The sequence below is a fragment of the Galeopterus variegatus genome, unplaced genomic scaffold, assembly GCF_000696425.1.
Source record: "Galeopterus variegatus unplaced genomic scaffold, G_variegatus-3.0.2 Scaffold1481, whole genome shotgun sequence".
In the NCBI taxonomy this organism is placed as follows: Eukaryota; Metazoa; Chordata; class Mammalia; order Dermoptera; family Cynocephalidae; genus Galeopterus; species Galeopterus variegatus.
In genome coordinates this window covers 344,257-364,264 of record NW_007727592.1, presented here as the reverse complement: position 1 = coordinate 364,264, position 20,008 = coordinate 344,257, and the positions used below count along the sequence as shown (strand labels likewise).

The following is a 20,008-nucleotide window of genomic DNA, read 5'->3' as shown; positions in this document are numbered from 1 at the left end:
AATTTTCTGATGTTTACCTATTCAGTTCCAAATTACTATTTTGGTAATGATCACTTTACTCAATTTGTTCCCAGTTAATCCCAGTAGATATTGGAGAAATATTAGGTGGAAATAGAATCACTCATCTTATGATACGTGTTTCTAGTGTATTCTTTGGCTGCTCTGGCTAGTTTATGCAAATGCATTGAAGTTATCAATTTACACAGATTATCCTCAATAACATCAGTGAAACATTAAGTCACATAAATCTCTAATTAAAGAGGTAAAATCTGAACTGAATGCTTCAAATACCTCTACATTTGGATCACATTAAACCAAACCCTGATGTATCAACCCATTAGGTGGGTCATATACTTCTCAATTATTGGCTTGGGAAGACCAAATGATGAACTCTTCAGTACAGTAAAATTTTTTTACTGCAATTAGTATATCAGTTACAGCCGGATGTTCCCCTAAAACACAACATTCCAAATCTTCAGTGGTGCAATTGGGAAGCTATTGAAAGAGAAAAAGAGATCAAAAGAAAATTTACAACAATATCTCATTCTTTTTCATGAGAGTTCAGCTTTGAACATTAATCAAATGATCTGTAAAAGACCTCTATTATATGAAATTTGCTATCAGAGATTGAGATACATTAAATGAAACAGTTTGACTGGAAATATCTGCATAATGAACACTTAATTCTTCTTTGGGGTAGCACAAAGGAAAATGTGTATAAAATATGCATTTTTCCTCAAATTGATAGAGGTTAGATAGGGAGCATCACCAGAGCACATTTAATCAGATCTATGAACTTGATATTAGAATTTTAAAAGACTGGAACTTGTTCTTTTATTTCTTGAAATACAGATGTATATCAGCCAATTAAATAAATATGAGTTAATAGGTAGTTCTCAGAAGCAATTTAAAGTTCAAATAATTATAAACACTTATAATGAAGGAACAGGTTTATCCAAATGAATTTGTTTAACATCATAAGAGCACATTTTCTCTCTGAGCCAAAACAGATGAATTATACTCTGACAGTGATCTTCATTTCATTGTGCTAAAAATAAATTTCAGTACACTGTCATTTTTCCTTACTCCTTCTCAACAACTGCAGATGGTAACATTTCACTTGTAAATGGTTTCCAAGGAGAGATTTGGGGCACTCTTCTCTGCAATATAAGCTTTGTAGGTAGCTATTTTTATTACCTTGCTGTGTATTCCGTCTTCCAAGTATACTCCATTGATATGCATGCTGACTGACATTTTGCCCATCATTTAAATCATGACTTTAGTTCAAATTTACTTTTCATCATGGTAAAATGATTAACATATGACTACATCACAGTTTCCCTATAGAACTACTTTGCTTTCCACAAGGTATTTTGGTGCTCTGATGACAATATATTTCCCTAGGAAGAATATGTATTTTAGCAAAGTTAAATGTTATTAATGAGTTACAGAAGACCTCAGAGAATGTTGTTTTAGATGTAATTAATCTGAACCCCATTAATTCACAATACATGTTATTTTGAACTTTCAGTGAGTTAACCTATGCTAGTCACATTCTTTCTCTTTGGGGAACAGTTTGTTAAGTTAATTAAATGGTGTCAATAATGTTAAGGGAGACTGTACAGTCCACTGAAGAAAATGTGTTCTAGAAAATATTTTAGCAGCATTCATTCACATAGAAATCCTTAAAATGTTAATTATACTTTTGTTTTTGTGCATTCATTTAAAAATGATTTACTAGTGGTTGGTGGATTTTTATGTACTTAGATATACAACAGTGAAGTTTATTATAAAACTTATTTTAATTAAAACTGTAATTTTCACCCAAGTATTCTGAATTTCTGAGACTAAACACGTTTAGCTAAACATGTGAGCTGTAGACACAAACATACATTGTGGACAATCTCTCCTCTACCAATCTGGGTATAAGAATTACATTTAGTAGCTCTGGATATATGATTTCATCTTCTGGTAGCTGGTGACTAGTATTTATTTTTTTAATCTTGAATCTTACTAAATGTAGAAATACCCATAATTTAAGGAAATAGAGTTGGTTTATTTTAGGGCAAATAATATCAATAAGCTTCAGCTTGTTTGTTACTAAAAGGATAGAGGCTGTATGTATTATTTACATGTTTTTTAAATTCATCATGAATGAATTAGTGTTAAATGATGAAATGCAAGAGAAATTTTGCATTATTGTCAATGTAAATTTTTAAGAGAAGTTTTAAAGATGTACTGAATAACCTATATTTTATAGCAAAATATTATTTGAAGAATAATTTTGCAATAATCTACCACATATTTTGGAAACATTTTATATGATGTGTCATCTGTCCATCTAAAAGATTATGTGTCAACTAATTTTCAATATGAGAATCTGTCAAATTATGAAAACCTTTACAAAATCATGAAATTTTAAAGATATATCCCTTTTAGATTCCTTATTTTTTTTCAGTTCTGTGTGTATTTGTTACCCCAAGTTTTCAAGAAATCTCTAATATTGTTGGTACAAATATTAGTATTTGAATTCATTTATTTGCATGCTTTGTTTCATTCTTTAAGGTAAGGTGTTCTAGTAGTAATTTACTGATGTCATTTGGTAATGCTACTACTTAAAAGGAGATGAAATGATACCAAATGATTTCAAAAGGTCCATAGTTACTAATAAATTAGACTTGTAACAACTTGCCTGATGCTTATTTAAGTATGTAGAAATAATTCTGAAAAGGAATATGAGTAAGTGCCATTAAGAAACTAGAGAACAACAAAAGGTGCTGGGAAAACTGGATATCCAAATGGAAAAGGATGAAAGATTGAACCCTTGCCTAACACTATATACAAAAATAAACTCGAAATGGATCAAATACCTAAATGGAAGAGCTAAAACTGTGAAAATCTTGGAAGAAAACTTATGGGAAAAACTTTATGACATTGGATTGGGCAATAATTTCTTGAGTATGACATTAAAAGCACAGGCAATAAAATAAAAAAAAATGGTTAAGTTGGATTGCATCAAAATTAAAAACTTTTGTTCATCCAAAAGACACTATCAACAGAGTGAAAAGATACAGAATGAGAAAAAAATATTTGCAAGTCATATATCTCATAAGAGATTAATATCCAGAAAATATAAAGAACTTCTAGAACTCAACAATAAAAAATGAACAACCCAATTTAAAAAATGTTTGAAGGACTTAAGGAGACTTTTTTTTTCAAAGAAGATATACAAATAACCAATAAACACATGAAAAGATGTGTTTACATATCACTATTCCTTAGGAAAATGCTAATCAAAACCACAATGGGATACCACTTCACACCTATTAGGATGGCCATTATCAGGATGGAAAGAAGGAAGGAAGGAAAAGTGTTGCTGAAGATGTGAAGAAATTAGAACACTAGTGTATTGTTGATAGAAATGTAAAATGGTACAGCCACTATGGAAAACAGTATAGTGATTCCTCAAAGAGTTAAACATAAAACTATCATATGACCCAGCAATTCCACCTCTGGATATGTACACAAAATAAGTGAAGACAAAGACTAAAACAGATATTTGCACCCATATTCATGGCAGCATTATTCACAATAGCCAAATGGTGGGAGCAACCTAAGTTTCAATCAATGGAATGGATAGAAAAAAAATGTGTTATATAAATACAATGGAATATTATTCAGCCTTAAAAAGGAAAGAAATTTTCACAAATGCTACAACATGGATTAGCCTTGATGACATTATGCTAAATGAAATAAACCAGTCACAAAGAGACAAATATTGTATGATTCCTCTTATATGAGTCTCCTCTGGTAGTCAAATCCATACAGACAAAAAAATAGAATGGTAATTGACAAGGATTGGAGGGAGAGATGAGTTAATTATGAATGGATAGAGTGTTTCAGGTGGGAAAGAAAAAGTTCTGGAGATGGTGGTGATGGTTGCACAAAAATGTGACTGTATTCGATGTACAAATAAAACTACTCCTAAAAATGGTTAAAATGGCAAATTTTATGTTATGTGAATTTTAGCTTAAAAGAAAAAAAAAGAAACTGTAGAGAATATATCATTTCCAGAATGGTGGTATGAGCAACTGTATGGACCCTCTCCCCAGCAAAACAACCAAAACTGGTAAAAATTACTTAAGAAAAACCCAACAGTTCAGTGTTTCTGGAAATTGTCCTAAGAGCAAACAGCAAATGGAGAAGCACTTATTCAAGGAAATCTACTAATACACTACAAGAACAGTGAGAGCCTCTGGCATTTGTGCCATAATCCATTATCTGTCCCCACAGTTCATTGTCACAGAAGCTCCATGCCAAAGCAGGATCATACAAGAACACAGAACTCCTTCTTTCTCTAGGGCTCAGTCTAAGGTTCAGGTATCTCCCAGGGAGGTGCAAGCTTCCAGAATTTCTCACCCCTCCCAGCTCTGTGTTGCAGAAGCTCTATTATAGGCAAGAGTGGTTGAGAATACTGGGCCCCAATTACCTGTATTCCAACTCACTCATAGGGTGCAAATCCCATGCTGGGGTAGACAAGCTGAGAAGACCAAAGACTATTTCACCTTTTCAGCACCTGCTCAAAATCAGAGGTGTCAATCTGAAATAAACAGGCTTCTATCCCCATTCTTAGCTTCAGAGTAGTGGCACATAGATTTTGCCTAAGGAGAAAAGGTTGGCCATAAAAACAGAAAGCTCCAAAACTGCCCTCAAGAGCAGGGACTCTATTTGGAACAAGGCATAAGGGAAGTTCAAGATAAAGGAGTTGTCAAAAACAATGGAAATTTTGGTGGTAAGCAATTAAGAAGAGGCCAGTAGCTCCAACAGGGAAAAAAAAAGACTGTAGATCAGCTGTAAGTTTAGCAGAGAGAACCAGGAGAAGAGACATAGAGTAAGAGCCCTCTGGGGTCAGAACAAACATCAAAGTCTTGCCTCAAATACTACCCCTGCAACAGGGTCCAAATTTAGTTGGATCAGATTACTCAGCAATTTATGCCCCAGGACATTGCCAAAAACAATTGAGCAATGAGCTACTTATTAGTGGAGCCTAATAGGCTGAGTATGATACCAAATGAAGCAGATAGTTTAACTGAGAGATCAGAGGAAGAGACTGTCAAAGAAAGTCAAGCTAAAATTATTGACATCTCAGGATGAATATGCACATGTCTAAGGCTGTAACTGCAGAGGAGTGACATCAGAGGTTTCACCTTAAAGGGGAAGTAGACTTTATCAAAATAGTCAGCCAAGAAACAAAACAAATAAGGAAGCAAACAACAAAAAACATCAAGTCCCAGAGAGGGGAGGGGTATCAGTATCCACAGTTAATGCAGTATATTGTGTAAAATGTCTTGTTTTTGACAAAAATTTGAGGTATGCCAAGAAACAGGAAACTGTGACCTACACATGGAAAAAGCAAGCAGCTAAAACTAACTGTGAGAGGGCCCTGATGTCAGATTTAATGGACAATGACTTCACAGCAGCCATTATAAATATGTTCAAAGATCTAAAGAAAAGTATGCTTAAATAAGTAAAGTAAAATAACAATGTCTCATAAGATACAAAATATCATTAAAAAATGCCAAAAAATTAAAATATTAAATGAAAACTCTGGAGTCGAGAATTGCGATAGCCAAAATTAAAAAATTGACTAGAGAGGGTCAGCAGTAGATTTGAACCACTAGAAGAAAGTATCAGAAAGCTCAAATTTAGTTTGATAGAGATTATGCAATCTAAACAAAAGGAAGGAAAAAAAAAGAACAAGGAATGATGAAGAATATGGGACACCATAAAAGTACATTGATTTATGAAGAAAGGGTGTAGCAGAAGCAAAAGAGTAAAAAAAGAGATAGAAATTATATTAGAAGAAATAATTGCTTAAGACCTCCCAAAGATGATGAAAAATATTAATATATAAACACAAGAAGCTCAACAACTCCAAGTATGATAAACAGAGATTAACACTTGGACATATTCTAGTAAAAAACTGAAAGATGAAAACAAAGAAAATTTTGAAGGGAATAAGAAAAAAATGACTCTGTATACACTAGAGTGCCAATAGGATTAAAAGCTAACTTACTATCAGAAACAATAGATGCTGGAAGAGAGGGGAGTGAGATATTCAAATACCTGAAAGAAAAAGAAAAATGCTAACAAATAATTTTATATTATTGAACAGCAAAACTATCTATAAAAAATGAAAGTGAAATAAAAAAAAACTTTCTAGATAAACAAAAACTGAGAAAATTCATTGCTAGCACATTTGCATTATATGAAATACTAAAGGAAATTTTTAAGGCTTAAAGCAAGAGATCCAAGACAGTAATTTAAGTCCACACCAAAAAAATAAAATAAAATAAAAACTTGGCTGTAAAAGTAATTATGTAGATAATTGTAAAAGATAGTGTAATTTTGTGATTTTCTCCTTTCTTCCCTTAATGGGTTTGAAAAACAATTGTATAAAACAATATATGTATTTATTTATTGTTGGGCCTATATATATAGAAATGTCATATATGTCTGACAATAATAGCACAAAAGTGTGTAGAAGCAAAACATTAGAGTAAGGAAGTTACACCAGATGTTAATTTGGATCCACAGGAATAAATGAGAAGAACCAGAAATTGCAACTAAGAATGTTAATAAAACAAAACCTATAGTTATATACTTGTGCCCTTTTTCTTCTCACAGCTTCATTAAAAAATACGTAAAATAATAAATATAGCAATGTATTGTTGTTGAATTTTGAACATAAATATGTTACAAAAAAAAAGGAAAGCATGAATACCAGTATTTAGGAGTAATATTTCTATATTTCTGAATCTCACTGGATTTAACTCATGATAAATCTGAAGTAACTGTGATAAGATTGCAAGCACTAGAAACCAATAAGGGAATAACATATATATATATAGTAAAAAAACTCATTGAAAGAATTGAAATATTATACTAGAAAATATTAACCTAATGTAGAAGAGAGCCTTAAAGAAAAAGAGGGGGGAGGGGAAGCACAAAACACATAGAAAATAAAAAGAAAAAATGGCAGATATAAAGCTACTGTATCAATAGCAAGAGATAAAAAGGAACATTTTATCACAATGAAAGAGTAAAACTATCAGAAAGACATAACAATTATAAACATATATGCACCCAATGCCAGTGCCTCCAAAATCATGAAGCAAGAACAGACAGAATTGAAGAGAGAAATAGACAATTTAATAATAGTTGGAGACTTTGATCTCTCACTTTCAAAAATAGTTAGAAGAACTAGTCAGTAAAACCACAAAGAAACAGAAGATTTGAACAGCACTTTAAACCAACTAGACCTAACATACTTCTATCCAACAAGAGCAGAATGCACATTCTCCACGAGTACACATACAAGATTCTCCAGAACAGACTATATGCTAGGCTATAAACAAACTCCAGTAGATTGAAAGGATTGAAATTATCCAGAATATGTTCTCTGACCTTTGTTATGGATTAACAGTAGTAAATTAAATTAAATTATATTAAATTAAATCCAAAGTTTAATGTGTTGGAGACTTGGTCCCCACTGCAGCTGTGTTAAGACATTGGCAAATCCTATTTGTGGTAGTTGAAAGGTGGGGCCTTGGAGAGGTGATTGGAATGTGAGTACTATACCCTCATTAATGGATTGATCCAATCTTGGAACAATGGATGTTGTTTTAGGGGTTTTAAAAGGTGAACATGTGGAAGTATCTCTCTCTCTTCTCTGCCTTTTTTGCCATGTGACTCCCTGTATTGCTATTGAGTCACTTCAGCAGATGTGTTTCCTGGACTTTGGACTTCCCAGCCTCTGAAACTGTAGCAATAAATATTGTTTCTTTATAAATTACCCAGTTTTAGGTATTTGTTATAAGCATCAGAAACAGACTTCTACAACCACAATGGAAGGAAATTAGAATTAAACAATAAGAACACTGGGAAAATTAACAAAAATGTAGAAATGAAACAGGACCCTCCTAAATAATATATTGGTCAAAGAAGAAACCACAGAGAACTTTTTCTAATTTCTTCTATTTTCTATACTTTGTGGTGATGTATTCAATGCTTTTCCCCTGAGATCAGGAACAAGACACAGGATGTTCACTCTCACCACTTTTATTAAAAATTATACTAGATGTTTTATCCAGGGTTGTCAGGCAAGAATAAGATATTAAAAGGCATCCATATTGCAAAGAAAGAAATAAAACTATTTCTATTTGCAGATGATACAATCTTGTACATAGAAAATCCTAAGAAATTCACTGAAAACCTATTAAAACTAATAATTGAGTTCAGCAGGGTTGTAGGCTAAAAAAGCAATTTTAAAAAAATCAATTGTACAAGAATGCTCCAAAACGTTTGGGGAAAAATAGATAATGTGAATCTTTCCACGGACTTTCTGAAGTACCCTTATATTTTTATACTCTAGCAATAAATATTTCTAAAGAGAAATTAAGAAAACAATCTTATTTTCAAAATAATAAAATGGAAAAAAATACTTAGCAGTAAATTTAAGAAAAGAAGTGCAAGTCTTGTACTCTGAAAATTCTGAAATATTGGTAAAAGAAGTTTGAAATCTAAATAAGTAAAAAGATGTTCATAGAGTGGAAGAAAACACTATAAGATCCAGTATTCCACAAATTGATCTTCGGATTCAACACAATCCCTAATAAAATTGCATCTGGATTTTTGCAGAAAGTGAAAAGCTGATCTTAAAACCATGGGAATTCAAGTAAGCTTGAACAGCCAAAGCATTTTTGCAAAATAGGAGCAAAGTTAGTTGACTCAGCCTTTTTGATTTCAGAATTTTCTGCAAAGCTGTTGTAATCAGGACAGTGATATTGGCCTAAGGAAATATATATCAGTGTAATAAGTTAACAGTCCATAAGTTAACAGTACATAAATAAACCCTCATATTTATGGTCAATTGATTTTCAGCATGCAGGCCAATTAAAGTCATTGGGGAATGAATAGTCTTTCAACAAATGTCACTGGGACAACTGAATATCCATATGCAAAACAATGATTTTGGACTCTTTCCTTAAAACATACACAAAAATATCACTCCAAATGGGTCATAGTCCTTAACATAAGACCTGAACTATAAAACTATTAGAAGGAAACATAGTAGTAAATTTATGTGACCTACCATTAAGCAAAGACTTTTTAGATTGGACACCAAAAGTATAAGTAACAAAAATATAGGTTAATGAAGCTTTGTCAACTTCAAAACTATTGTACTTCACAGGACATCAAGAAAGTGAAAAGACAAACCACAGAATAGGAGAAAATATTTGTAAATCATATATCTTATAAGGAACTTATATCTACACCATATAAAGAACTTGTATAACTCAACAGTAAAAACACAAATATCCTAATTTTAAAGTGGGTAATGGATATGAATAGACATTTCTCCAAAGAAGATAAACAAATTGGCCATAAGCACATGAAAAGATGTTCAACTTCATTAGCAGTCAGTGAAATGCAAATCAAAACCACAGTGAGATATTATTTCTTACATATCAGGACAGCTACAAGAAAAAAGACAGATACTAAAGGTTGACAAGTGTATAGAAGAATTTAAAGCTTCATGCATTTCTGGTGTTTATGTAAAATGAGGTGGCCTATTTGGAAAATAGGCTGGCAGTTCCTCAAAAGTTAAACACAGAGTTGCTGTATGAGCCAGCACGAAAACTTTTACGTAAATGTTCATAGCAGCATTATTCACCATAGCCAAAAGATGGAAGCAACTCAAATGTCCATCAACTGATGAAGGCTATATCCATATAAAGAATGATCTCAGGCAAAAAGTAAAAATACTCAAGTACTGATACATATTTCACATGGATGAACCTTGAAAACACTGTGCTACTATGAGATAGGCCAGTCATCAAAGACTCTAAAGGATTCCATCTATATTACATTTCTAGAATAGGCAAATCTATAGATTCAGAAGATAGATTAATTGTTGCTTAGGGCTGTGGAGTTTGGGGGGAATGGGCAGTGACTACTAATGGATACTGGGCTTCTTTTTGAGATGATGATGATGTTCCAAAAACGATTGTAGTGATGGCTGCAAAATTCCATGAATATACTAAAAAACACTGTTAGCTTTAAATGAGTAAATTTTAAGGTAAGAATTATATCTCAATAAAGCTAAGACAGAATGACTATCAATCATATCCTCTTCCAGGATATGAAAATTACTTTGTATCAATTTCCTTATCATAAATATGCAAAGAACTCAATGTTGAAACTATGATGTGTTATTTTTGTTGTAAAATTTAGGGTTACCAGACCAGATGAGTTGCTTTTCTGATGAGCAGGAAACTAAATTTTGTTTTAAATCTTAGTTATATGTGTGTTTATATATTTCCGTGTCTGTTTTTATGATTTAATATCATTCAAAGTATATAAAAGTCCACCTTCCCAACTATTTTTCAAATATAATTTGTGAAAAATATAGGACATTTTAAATGCTAATCTCATAGGAATATCTTTTTAAAGAGTGCTTGAAATTAAGAAAAATAAATGGTTATCTAATTAAGAAAATTAGTCTTAATGAGAGTCAGGGTTTTGTCTTTTTTTTTTATATCCTATTATTTGGCTTTTAAGCTTGATGGAATAATAACAGTAGCTGGACTCTGTATCCTATTAAGGATTTATGGGAACTTGAACATTTATTTTTAATTTTTAAAACTATGCACAAGAACCTGGACTGCTGCTATCACTCAGCAAGCACACATGCTCAAAGAGAGAAAGGATTATTTTAAATCCTGGAAACCTTAAGTGTAAAAACTTTACCTTAAGTGCAAATTAGACCAATCTAATTAAGTATTAGTTGAATGTAGTCAACCATTATTATCTAACTGTATGTAATATTACTATTATTAGCCAAATCTAATTCACTATTAGTTGCAACCCAAAATTAAGAAAACAGGGATAACTAATGGACAGTTTCTTTTTCTATAAAACCAAATTTATCTTTTCTGTTCTATACTTCTCTCAATACCATACACATGAACAAAAATTAATATGTCATTTTTCAAGTTTGGTAAAAGTAGAAAATGTATGAGGCTTTTTCCTTACAAAATCTTTGAATGATAGTTTTTTGTTATAGTTTTTGCAAATGAGCCAATCCCATATTCCTTTACCTTTTTTTTAAGTGTTTCAACCCATTCTTTTCAAAAATTACTTTAAATTTGATAACTTCGAATTAAAAGTATTTCAAACAGTGAGTCCAGAAAGGGAGCATACAATATTTGCATCGAATGCTTTTAATTTGATCAGAATACTTTACTTTTTTTGTAGAAAATTCTGAACTGAATATAGGAGATTAAAGATGATTTATAAAACATGTAATTTCTCAATATTTGCAAAACACTTATTGCTACTTTTCAAATTTACATACAATAAAATCCACTCATGTTATAGTTCTATCAGTTTTGACAAATGCATAGAATCACATTTTTACTACTATCTTCATGATAGAGAACAGCTTCATCCCCCCCCACCCATTTTCTTCTGCTGCCCCTGTTAGTCAGCACTTCCTCCATTCCCAATCCCTGACAACTACTCATCTGTTTTTTATCTCTACAATTTTGCCATTTCCAGAATGTTATATAGAAGGAACCACACATGATATAAACTGTTGGTTCTGGCTTCTTTCACTTAAAATTCATTTGAGGTTCATCCATGTTTTTCTGAGAATCATCAATATGTTGCTTTTATTGCTGAGTAGTATTTCATTGTATGGGTGTGCCACAGTTTATCTCTTTGCCAGCTAAAGGACAGTCAGGGTTGTTTCTATTTGTGGGTGATTATTAATAAAGCTGTTTAATCTTGCACATATAGGTTTCCGTGTTAACATAAGTTTTCATATATTCTGGGTAAATATGAGGACTGGTATTGCTGGGAGTTTTGGCAAGTGTATGTTTACATTTATAAGAAAATGATAAACTGCTAGCCAAACTTCCTGTGCCATTCTGCATCATCACAAGCATTCATTGAAGGTTCCAGTTTCTCTGAATACTTGTCAGCACTTGATATTGTTAGTTTTTTCTTTTACTCACTGTAACAGATTTATAGTGGTATCTCTTTGTAGTTTTAATTTGCATTTCCTTAATCTCTGATAGTGCTTAGCAACTTTTTGTATGCTTTTTTTTTTTTAACATAGTTACATCTTCCTTGGTGAAGTGTCTATTCAGATCTTTTGCCCATTTTTTGAGTCCTTTGTTTTCTTATTGTTGGGTTTTTGAGTCCTTTACAAGTCATTCTAACAAGTTCATTGTTAGAAATGTGATCTTCAAATATTTTCACCCAATCTATGGCTTTCCTTTTTATTCTTTTACATTGCCTTTTGCAGAGAAATTTTTTTTTAATTTTCAAAAAGCCCAATTTAACATGTTTTTCTTTTATAGATTGTGCTTTTGATGTCATAGCCATGAATGCTGCCTAACCCAAAGTCACAAAGATTTTTTCCAATATTTTCTAATAGAAGTTTTATAGTTTTATATTTTAGATCTTTGACTCTGAGTTAATTCTTTTATAAGATGAAAAGTATAGGTCAAGTTTCAATTTTTTTGCTTATGGGCCATCATTATTTGTTTAAAAGTCTATACTTTCTTCATTGAATTCACATCTTAATTAAAAATTACTTAGGTATATTTGTGTGGCTCTATTTCTGGACTGACTATTCTCTTCTGTTGATCTATGTGTTTATCATTTTGCTAATATTACACTGTTGTGATTAGGGCTACTTTATAGTAATCTTGAAATCAGATCGTGAGAGTCCCTCAAATTATTTCTTCTTTCTCAAAATGGTTTGGCTATTCTAATTCCTTTGCTTTTCCATATAAATAATAGAATCAGCTTGTTGATATCTACAAGAACATAATACACCATCTGGGGTTTTTTGCTGACATTATATTGAGTCTATAGACTCAATTTGGGGAGCACTGACATCATAACAATATCTAGTATTTCAAGCCATGAACATGGTATATGTCTCCATTTATTCAACTTTTTTCATCAGTATTTTCTTTTCAACACACAAATGCTATACATATTTTATTAGATTTATACATACATGTGTCTGTGAGTACCTATATTTCTTTCATTTATTTTTCTTGCTTTATTGCACTGGCTAGACTTTATAACAGTATGTCAAACGAGAGTTGTGAGAGTGGTCAACCTTACTTTGTTTCTCATTTCAGAGGGAAAGCAATCAGTTTTTTACCTTTAGATATGATGTTAGCTGTTATCTTTTTGGAGATGTACTATGTCAATTTAAGGAAGTTCTCCTGTTTTTAATTTGCCGAGAGTGAAATCTTCTATGAATATCAATTTTGATCTGATTGATGGTGTTGTTCAAGTCTTCTATGTGCTTACTTATTTTCTATTTTTCCATCAAGTTCTGAGGCGTATTGTAGTCTTCAAGTATAATTGCAGATATGTCTATTTCTCTTTCATTTCTAGCTGATTTTGCTTCTTGTATTTTGAAGCTCAGTTGTTATGTGCATATACACATAGGACTGATGGTTCTTCTTGGAGAATTAATTGTTTTATCATTATATAATGTCCTTCTTTATACCTGATAACATTATTTGCTTTAAAGTCAACTTTTATATCAATATAGCAACTCTACATTTTGTTAGTCTTTGTATGGTTTACTTACTGATATTTGATATCTACTCACCTTTGAAGACTTTACAGAAATTTTATAGAAGACTTTTAGAAGATATTACAGTTTACAGCTAGGTAATTTGGATCTGTACCTTATTTTGTTCCTAACATCTGATTTATCATGATTTCAGAAAATGAAGAATACAGAAATCAATTATTTTTGAGATAATTATGATTATATTTCATTCTTAAAATTAAGAGGCATATCTTAGAGTTCAATAAACATTTCCAAATTAATCTAATGTATTCTTAGCTAACTACTTATTTATCTATAATTGGTTAGTTCGTTATATGTTCCTATGATTTGTTTTCCCATTCATTTTACCTTTATATCATTTCTCCATGTAAGTTAGGAGCCATATTTCGACTGACTTCTGTGTATAAATCAATGACCATAGTTTCCTTTTATAGTCATAAATACAATTTAAAATATCTACATTTCAAGACTAGGCCAAAGGATCCTAATTATAAAAGTGAGATCCCATCTACCCATTTGATTATTTATGTTTCTCTAGGAAACATAGGAATTATTTCTCAACAAATCAAGTGCCAACTGTGGAAATACTGGAAGTCTCTCATGTATTTATATATAGATTATTAACTTTTCCTGTTGCAATATGACTTGTGTTAAGTAGCTAATACAAATATGCCTTTGGAATATAAATTTTATTATTTGTTTCCCCATCCTAACAGCTGCAGAAATAACTGTTCAACCAACGGTGGAAGAGGCTTCTGACAACTGCACTCAAGAATGTCTCATCTTGGGCCACTCTGATGCCTGCTGGATGCCAGCTTCTCTGATCCATTCCAGTCTTTCACAGGCACAGGCCTCTGCTCTATGCCACAGCCCACCCCTGACACAGAACTCTGCTCGCTGCCGCAGCCCTCCAGTGACACAGACCTTTGCTCTCTGCCACAGCCCTCCAGTAACCCAGGCTATTGCACTGTGCCACAGCCCTCCACCTGTACAGGCCTCTGCTCTTCACCACAGTCCTCCTCTAGTGCAGGCTTCTGCACTTCGCCACAGCCCACCACCAGCACAAGCCTCAACCCTCTGCTACAGCCCTCCTCTGCCACAGGCTGCTGCCCTCCGTTGTAACCAGGCCCAGCCACCAATGAGTTTGCAGCAAGGTTGGATGCAAAGGGCTGGAACTGATGGACTGCGTTCTCTTGATCAGGGAGTGCAAGGTAGTGCAAGATCTCAATTTTACACCATGTCTGAAAGACTTCATCCCAGTGATGATTCAATTAAAGTCATTCCCTTGACAACCTTCACTCCAGGCCAACAGGGCAGACCCTCTCGGGGTGATTCCCCCATTATGGAAGAACATCCCTTGTAAAGCTAAAATGGCTCTTTCACATTTTCAGACTGGATGTATATAGTCAAAGTTTAAGATCCAATTTCAACGACTATTCCAAACTGTTAGGTTTGTAAATAGCTGTGTAAATAGAAAGAGATAGCAGAATAAGTCTAGAGCTAGACGCTTAGTCAAAAGTTAAAAATAAATTAACAACTTGTTTAATTCAGAATGTGTATTAAAAAAAGAAAAGAAATAGAAATTGAAAAATTCACATCCCTTTGTACAGAAAGGCTTATCATGACAGAAATTAATATGTAGTCTATACTATTTCTGATGTACTCTAATTTTTTTCACTTTATTTTTTTTTTACCACAATGTGCAATATTACTGATACTTTTCTATTCTGATTTTTGTGGACCCAGTACACAGCAAATGGAAAACCAGTAAATATCTGATTTTCCAAGTTTACCTTTAGTTTATTTCAACTTTTGTTCAGATAACATTAAAAGGTATAAGTACTGTGGCATTTTCATTTGTCTTTTTGCTTGATTTTTGTTTGTTGTCTTGCTTTTCGTTGTTAGTGTTTCTCCCTTCAAAAATGCAGCAGTAGAAAGTGTAAATACCACTTACAGTTTTGCCCTGTTTTTTATGTTTTCTACATTTATTTCAATAATATACTGTTGATATAATTTGTATATACATTTTCAGTAAAGATCATATAGAAATTGTACATACAACATATTTCTCTACTCTTTAGTAGAGTTCGAGACACTGAAGTGCAATAATTGTGCCCAAATTAGCCAACTACTTGCTAAAAAGGGCCTCTTTTTTTAAAAAAATGTATCTTTGTAGTTTAGTGTAAAGTACATCAGAAATAATATTGTATCTGCCATTTTAAGCCTATATTCCATTATCAAATGGGTCTTTACCTTCTAGAATTTGTATATAACAGCTTAGAAAATTACAAGGAAGGTGGATGAATTCAAAGCATGATTCATTTACAGCTATGACTCTAAACTGCTATTTTCTAGAGAAGATCAGGAAGATGTAAATGTTGATTTGATGACTCAATAGTCTGCTACTGAAAGATTTTTAGTAAAAAGAACAAACAAATGAATATAACTGTAGATAAAACCATATACTAAACCTATAAGACTAAGAGATTTCTGTCATTCTAGCTCAACTTACTGAAGAAAACCACTGATAACAAGATGAAAGTCAGGAAGAAACTTTTCAAGAGATGTAATTATAAATCTACATCAAATGTATTACAGTATAGAATTTTAAGGAGATGTGCAGAGGGAGAAATAAAGTTCATGACTGCTTCTTGGGGTGGATAAGAAATACCCCAATAACACATACAAAAAACCAACAAAATCTCACATATGAAACAAAATATGTCCTTCCAAGCAAAGAATACAGTAGTATTGGTAGGAAACATTAGCTTCCTTCTGTTGTCTGTTCTTTATTTTCTGGTTTTATCCTCTTAAGTGGCCATTATGTCCTATGTGCACATTTCATAAATTTACAGAAACATCACTAACTTAATTTTCCTCCATAGCAAAACCGAGAAAATGTCTTGTTTCAGTATTACACTAAACCAAGAGACGATTGATATTTTATGGGGGGGGGGGAGTGAATATTTCTTGTTGATTAAATTAGTTGTAGACTTTGTAATGTGTAACTTGAAGATATGTAATTTATGATTAAACTGTGTGTAAATGTTGTAATATAAACTGTGGTCAATGTATAATTTCACTGGTGAAGGTTTCCACTGAATGTTGAGAAAGTTTTTCTTCATGTGCCCGGCAGCTTAAGTAGCGTTTTGAGAATATATTGTTCCCATTGTAAAGCTCTTTAAATCATATTTGATTTGATGTGTAGAATAACTCCTTAACTTTTAAGTACTAGAGTTGGATTAGTGAACTTTTAAGTTCATTCTTTTTTTTCTCCTTTGCGTTTGTTAATATTCCAAGGGATTTGGAGCATACTGGTTTTCCAGGTGCATGTGAATCCTGAAGGACTGATGATTTTGAAACATGATCATATATATGCGTTGATATTGTTGTTGTTAATACAGATTTCAAGCCTGGGGAAGATAAGGAAACCCAGAATAACAAAATCAGTGCTTCCAGTAGATTTTAGATTTTTTTCTCTCAAAAGCTTGCAAAGATTATGCAAGTGAGAATTTTTCTTCCATTTTAATTATTTCCACATTTTTCCTCTCCATACCTTTAGTTTACTTATGATCTACACACACACACAAATTTAAAAGGAGATAAAAAGGAGAAGCTGAAAGATTATTAAATGATTTGTGAGAAATCTGAACAGTTACTATATACGTTCATGGAAATCAGAATAAGAACCAACGTTAGATATTTGGGAAGTTTTTCTGATAGTGAAATTTACTGAGTTCCTAGGGAGGCTCTTAAATCCTCATACTAAAAATTTGAGAAGTTCCAGTACCTTTCCTAGAGATATAGGAATGAACAAATATGCTTTTATTGCCCTTTCTAACTCTGATTTTATAATCAGACTTAGACTGTGTTTAGAATATTAAATGACTGGGCACCCTCTTCTGTGTTTGTACCAGAGAGGATTTGAATGGAAGCAGGCTGAGTAGCCAAAGAGGCAAGGGGTGTGAGCCCAGTTATTCTCCCCTTTGCATTCTCTTTCTAAGCTTCCACTTAGGTCTGGCCTTGGAAACCTATACATTCAGGGCTTTAGATCAGATGAGATCTTTCTCATCATATTACACATTTTTTCTTTGAATGGATGGACAGAGCAATCGATTGACAAAGCTCACAGGTGGCTCTTCTGATGTGCAAAAAATGTTCTAAAACTGCAAAATTTCTTATTTTACCATCAATCAAAAATTTGTTTCCCTTGAAAAAAGAAAGATTTGATTTGGTTTGAAATTAGAACTTTAAATACAAATGATTAGTATGATACCAATATGTTCAGCCGGACTGGTTATTCTATTTTGTGGCCATATTCAATTACATTGTGATTATTAATTTTCTAGCTATAGCATTAATATACCACATTTATAAGTATGTATTCAAACACTGTGTATCTTATATGCTAAGTATATACACATTCTTTTCTTGACCTTTATCTTCAAGTTTTAACTAATACTGTGTCAGTGTATTAAAAACTAGCCTTTACATGTGATATCAACAGTGTAATAAATTTATAGTCCATTTTGTGTAGTCTCATTTAGTTATTATTACATTTTATTCTTAATTATGTAAATTTTGCTAGAAAAAAATAACTGTTAAATGATTAGTGCAATTGTGTAATGTTGACAGTTATGAGGAGCCTCTGCCTTCCCAAACTAATATTTGTCACACACTTTCATTAAAATGGGGAAAAAAATAGACTATAAGAAATCATAAAGTGTACAGTCCTTAAAATGTATTGATGTCACACGAAATAATCCTTTTCAGTCCTGGGAAAATTAAGTGGGGTTTATTCATATGCATATATCAACATTAGTTTTTTGTTTGTTTATTTGTATTAAGGCTGCATGTGCATATATCTCCTACTATACATTTATGAAAATCTACTTGTTTAGGCTTTTATTTATGCTCTTCTGATTTATATTTTCCATTATAGTTATCATTTCTTGTCTTTCTTCTTTCATATTTTTTGCAAACCAAATTTATAGTTATGTTTGATAAACTTTTTATCACATCATTAGACATTATTTTGGCTATTTCCAACTTGGTCAATTGGCCTGGAAAACGTGGGAAAAAGAGAAGCTAAATTTGGACAGTAACCTTTTTATGTCATGTGACAATTATTATTGGCACCAGAGCAATTTTATGCAGAGGCTTTAAAATATTCATTCACAGTAGCTTCTTAAACCATCCATGTGCTTTCAGTAAATATTATTTTTAAAAGCAGCGCAAGTTGACAACAGCAAGATTAGTAATGAAAAGGCTGCTCAGAAAAATGTGTGTGCACAAATGAAAAAAAAAAGTGAAGGCAATTGTGTAGTGATTGTATGTGATAACTTTAGAAATAAAATGTGTGAAATTTATGCTTTCCCCACTTAAAATATTTGGAATTTTATGAAATATGTATTTATGTTTGTATTTGGGAAAGATTCCTCCTCTGTGACATCATACAGCACTTGAAAGTGAACAGTATCCCAAAGCAGTTCTAGCCGTGCTTTGGAAGTGGAAAGGTTGGAAATTGTATGGCCCAGGATGGCAGTATGTAGTCCAGCGGCAAATGTGTATTAATTGTTGTATTTCAGATTCTGTATTGCATGTTTTCTTATTCATTAATATTGATATTAATAAAGTAGTTATGAGAAAAAAGATGCATTTTTATTTCATGTGTTTGTTAATTCAATAATCAAAGGTTTTATTTTAAATTGGTTTTTAAATTTATAGAAAGCAAAATACACTTTTTTGGTGGTACAGTTCCATGAGTTAGTTTACTTTTTTGTTAACTCTGATAGCCCCTTCAATATAATTCTTTGAATTGAATATCATTTCAATCACTTTTCAAAGTTGGTGAACAATATTGTAGTGTTTTTCAACATTTACTTTGCATCTTCCAAGACAAACGAGATATTTCCATATTAAGCTTATTGTCTCATTTAATGTAAAAGCCACCTAAGGAGATCCAGGTAAAATAAGTTTCTGGAGAGTGTTGCTAATGTTTGTGGAACAAAATAGCTTCAATCCTGGCTTAACTTTCACTTTAGCTAAATGGAGAGAATCCCAGAACACTGAAACCTCTCAAACAGCACAGTATCACTAGACATGCAATTGCATTTGGCATTTTTATTAGCCATGCAGGATAAGAATTACAGAGTGCTTTTTTGTCTCCCTTCTTTTCTCACCCATTTTTCCATTATTGTGTATTATTTATTCTCGCTTAGGGTTAGCTGGTGAAGGGGAAAAAAGCAAAATTTAAATCAAGCAACATTTTAACCTATGGCTAAAGGAGATTGGAATTTTGGAAGTAGTATAATATATGTGTAGGTTAATTTGTTTTAT

General features: G+C 32.2%; 1 protein-coding gene across 1 annotated transcript; it reads left to right on the top strand.

The window, feature by feature from the left end:
* Positions 1 to 5,370: 5,370 nt before the first annotated feature.
* Positions 5,371 to 19,323, top strand: LOC103594115 (protocadherin-11 X-linked-like; the record flags this gene model as incomplete). Its single annotated transcript, XM_008577304.1, has 2 exons — positions 5,371 to 5,513; positions 14,386 to 19,323. Coding segments are annotated over 2 exons (790 nt in total), but the record flags the coding sequence as incomplete, so codon positions are not given.
* Positions 19,324 to 20,008: the final 685 nt, after the last annotated feature.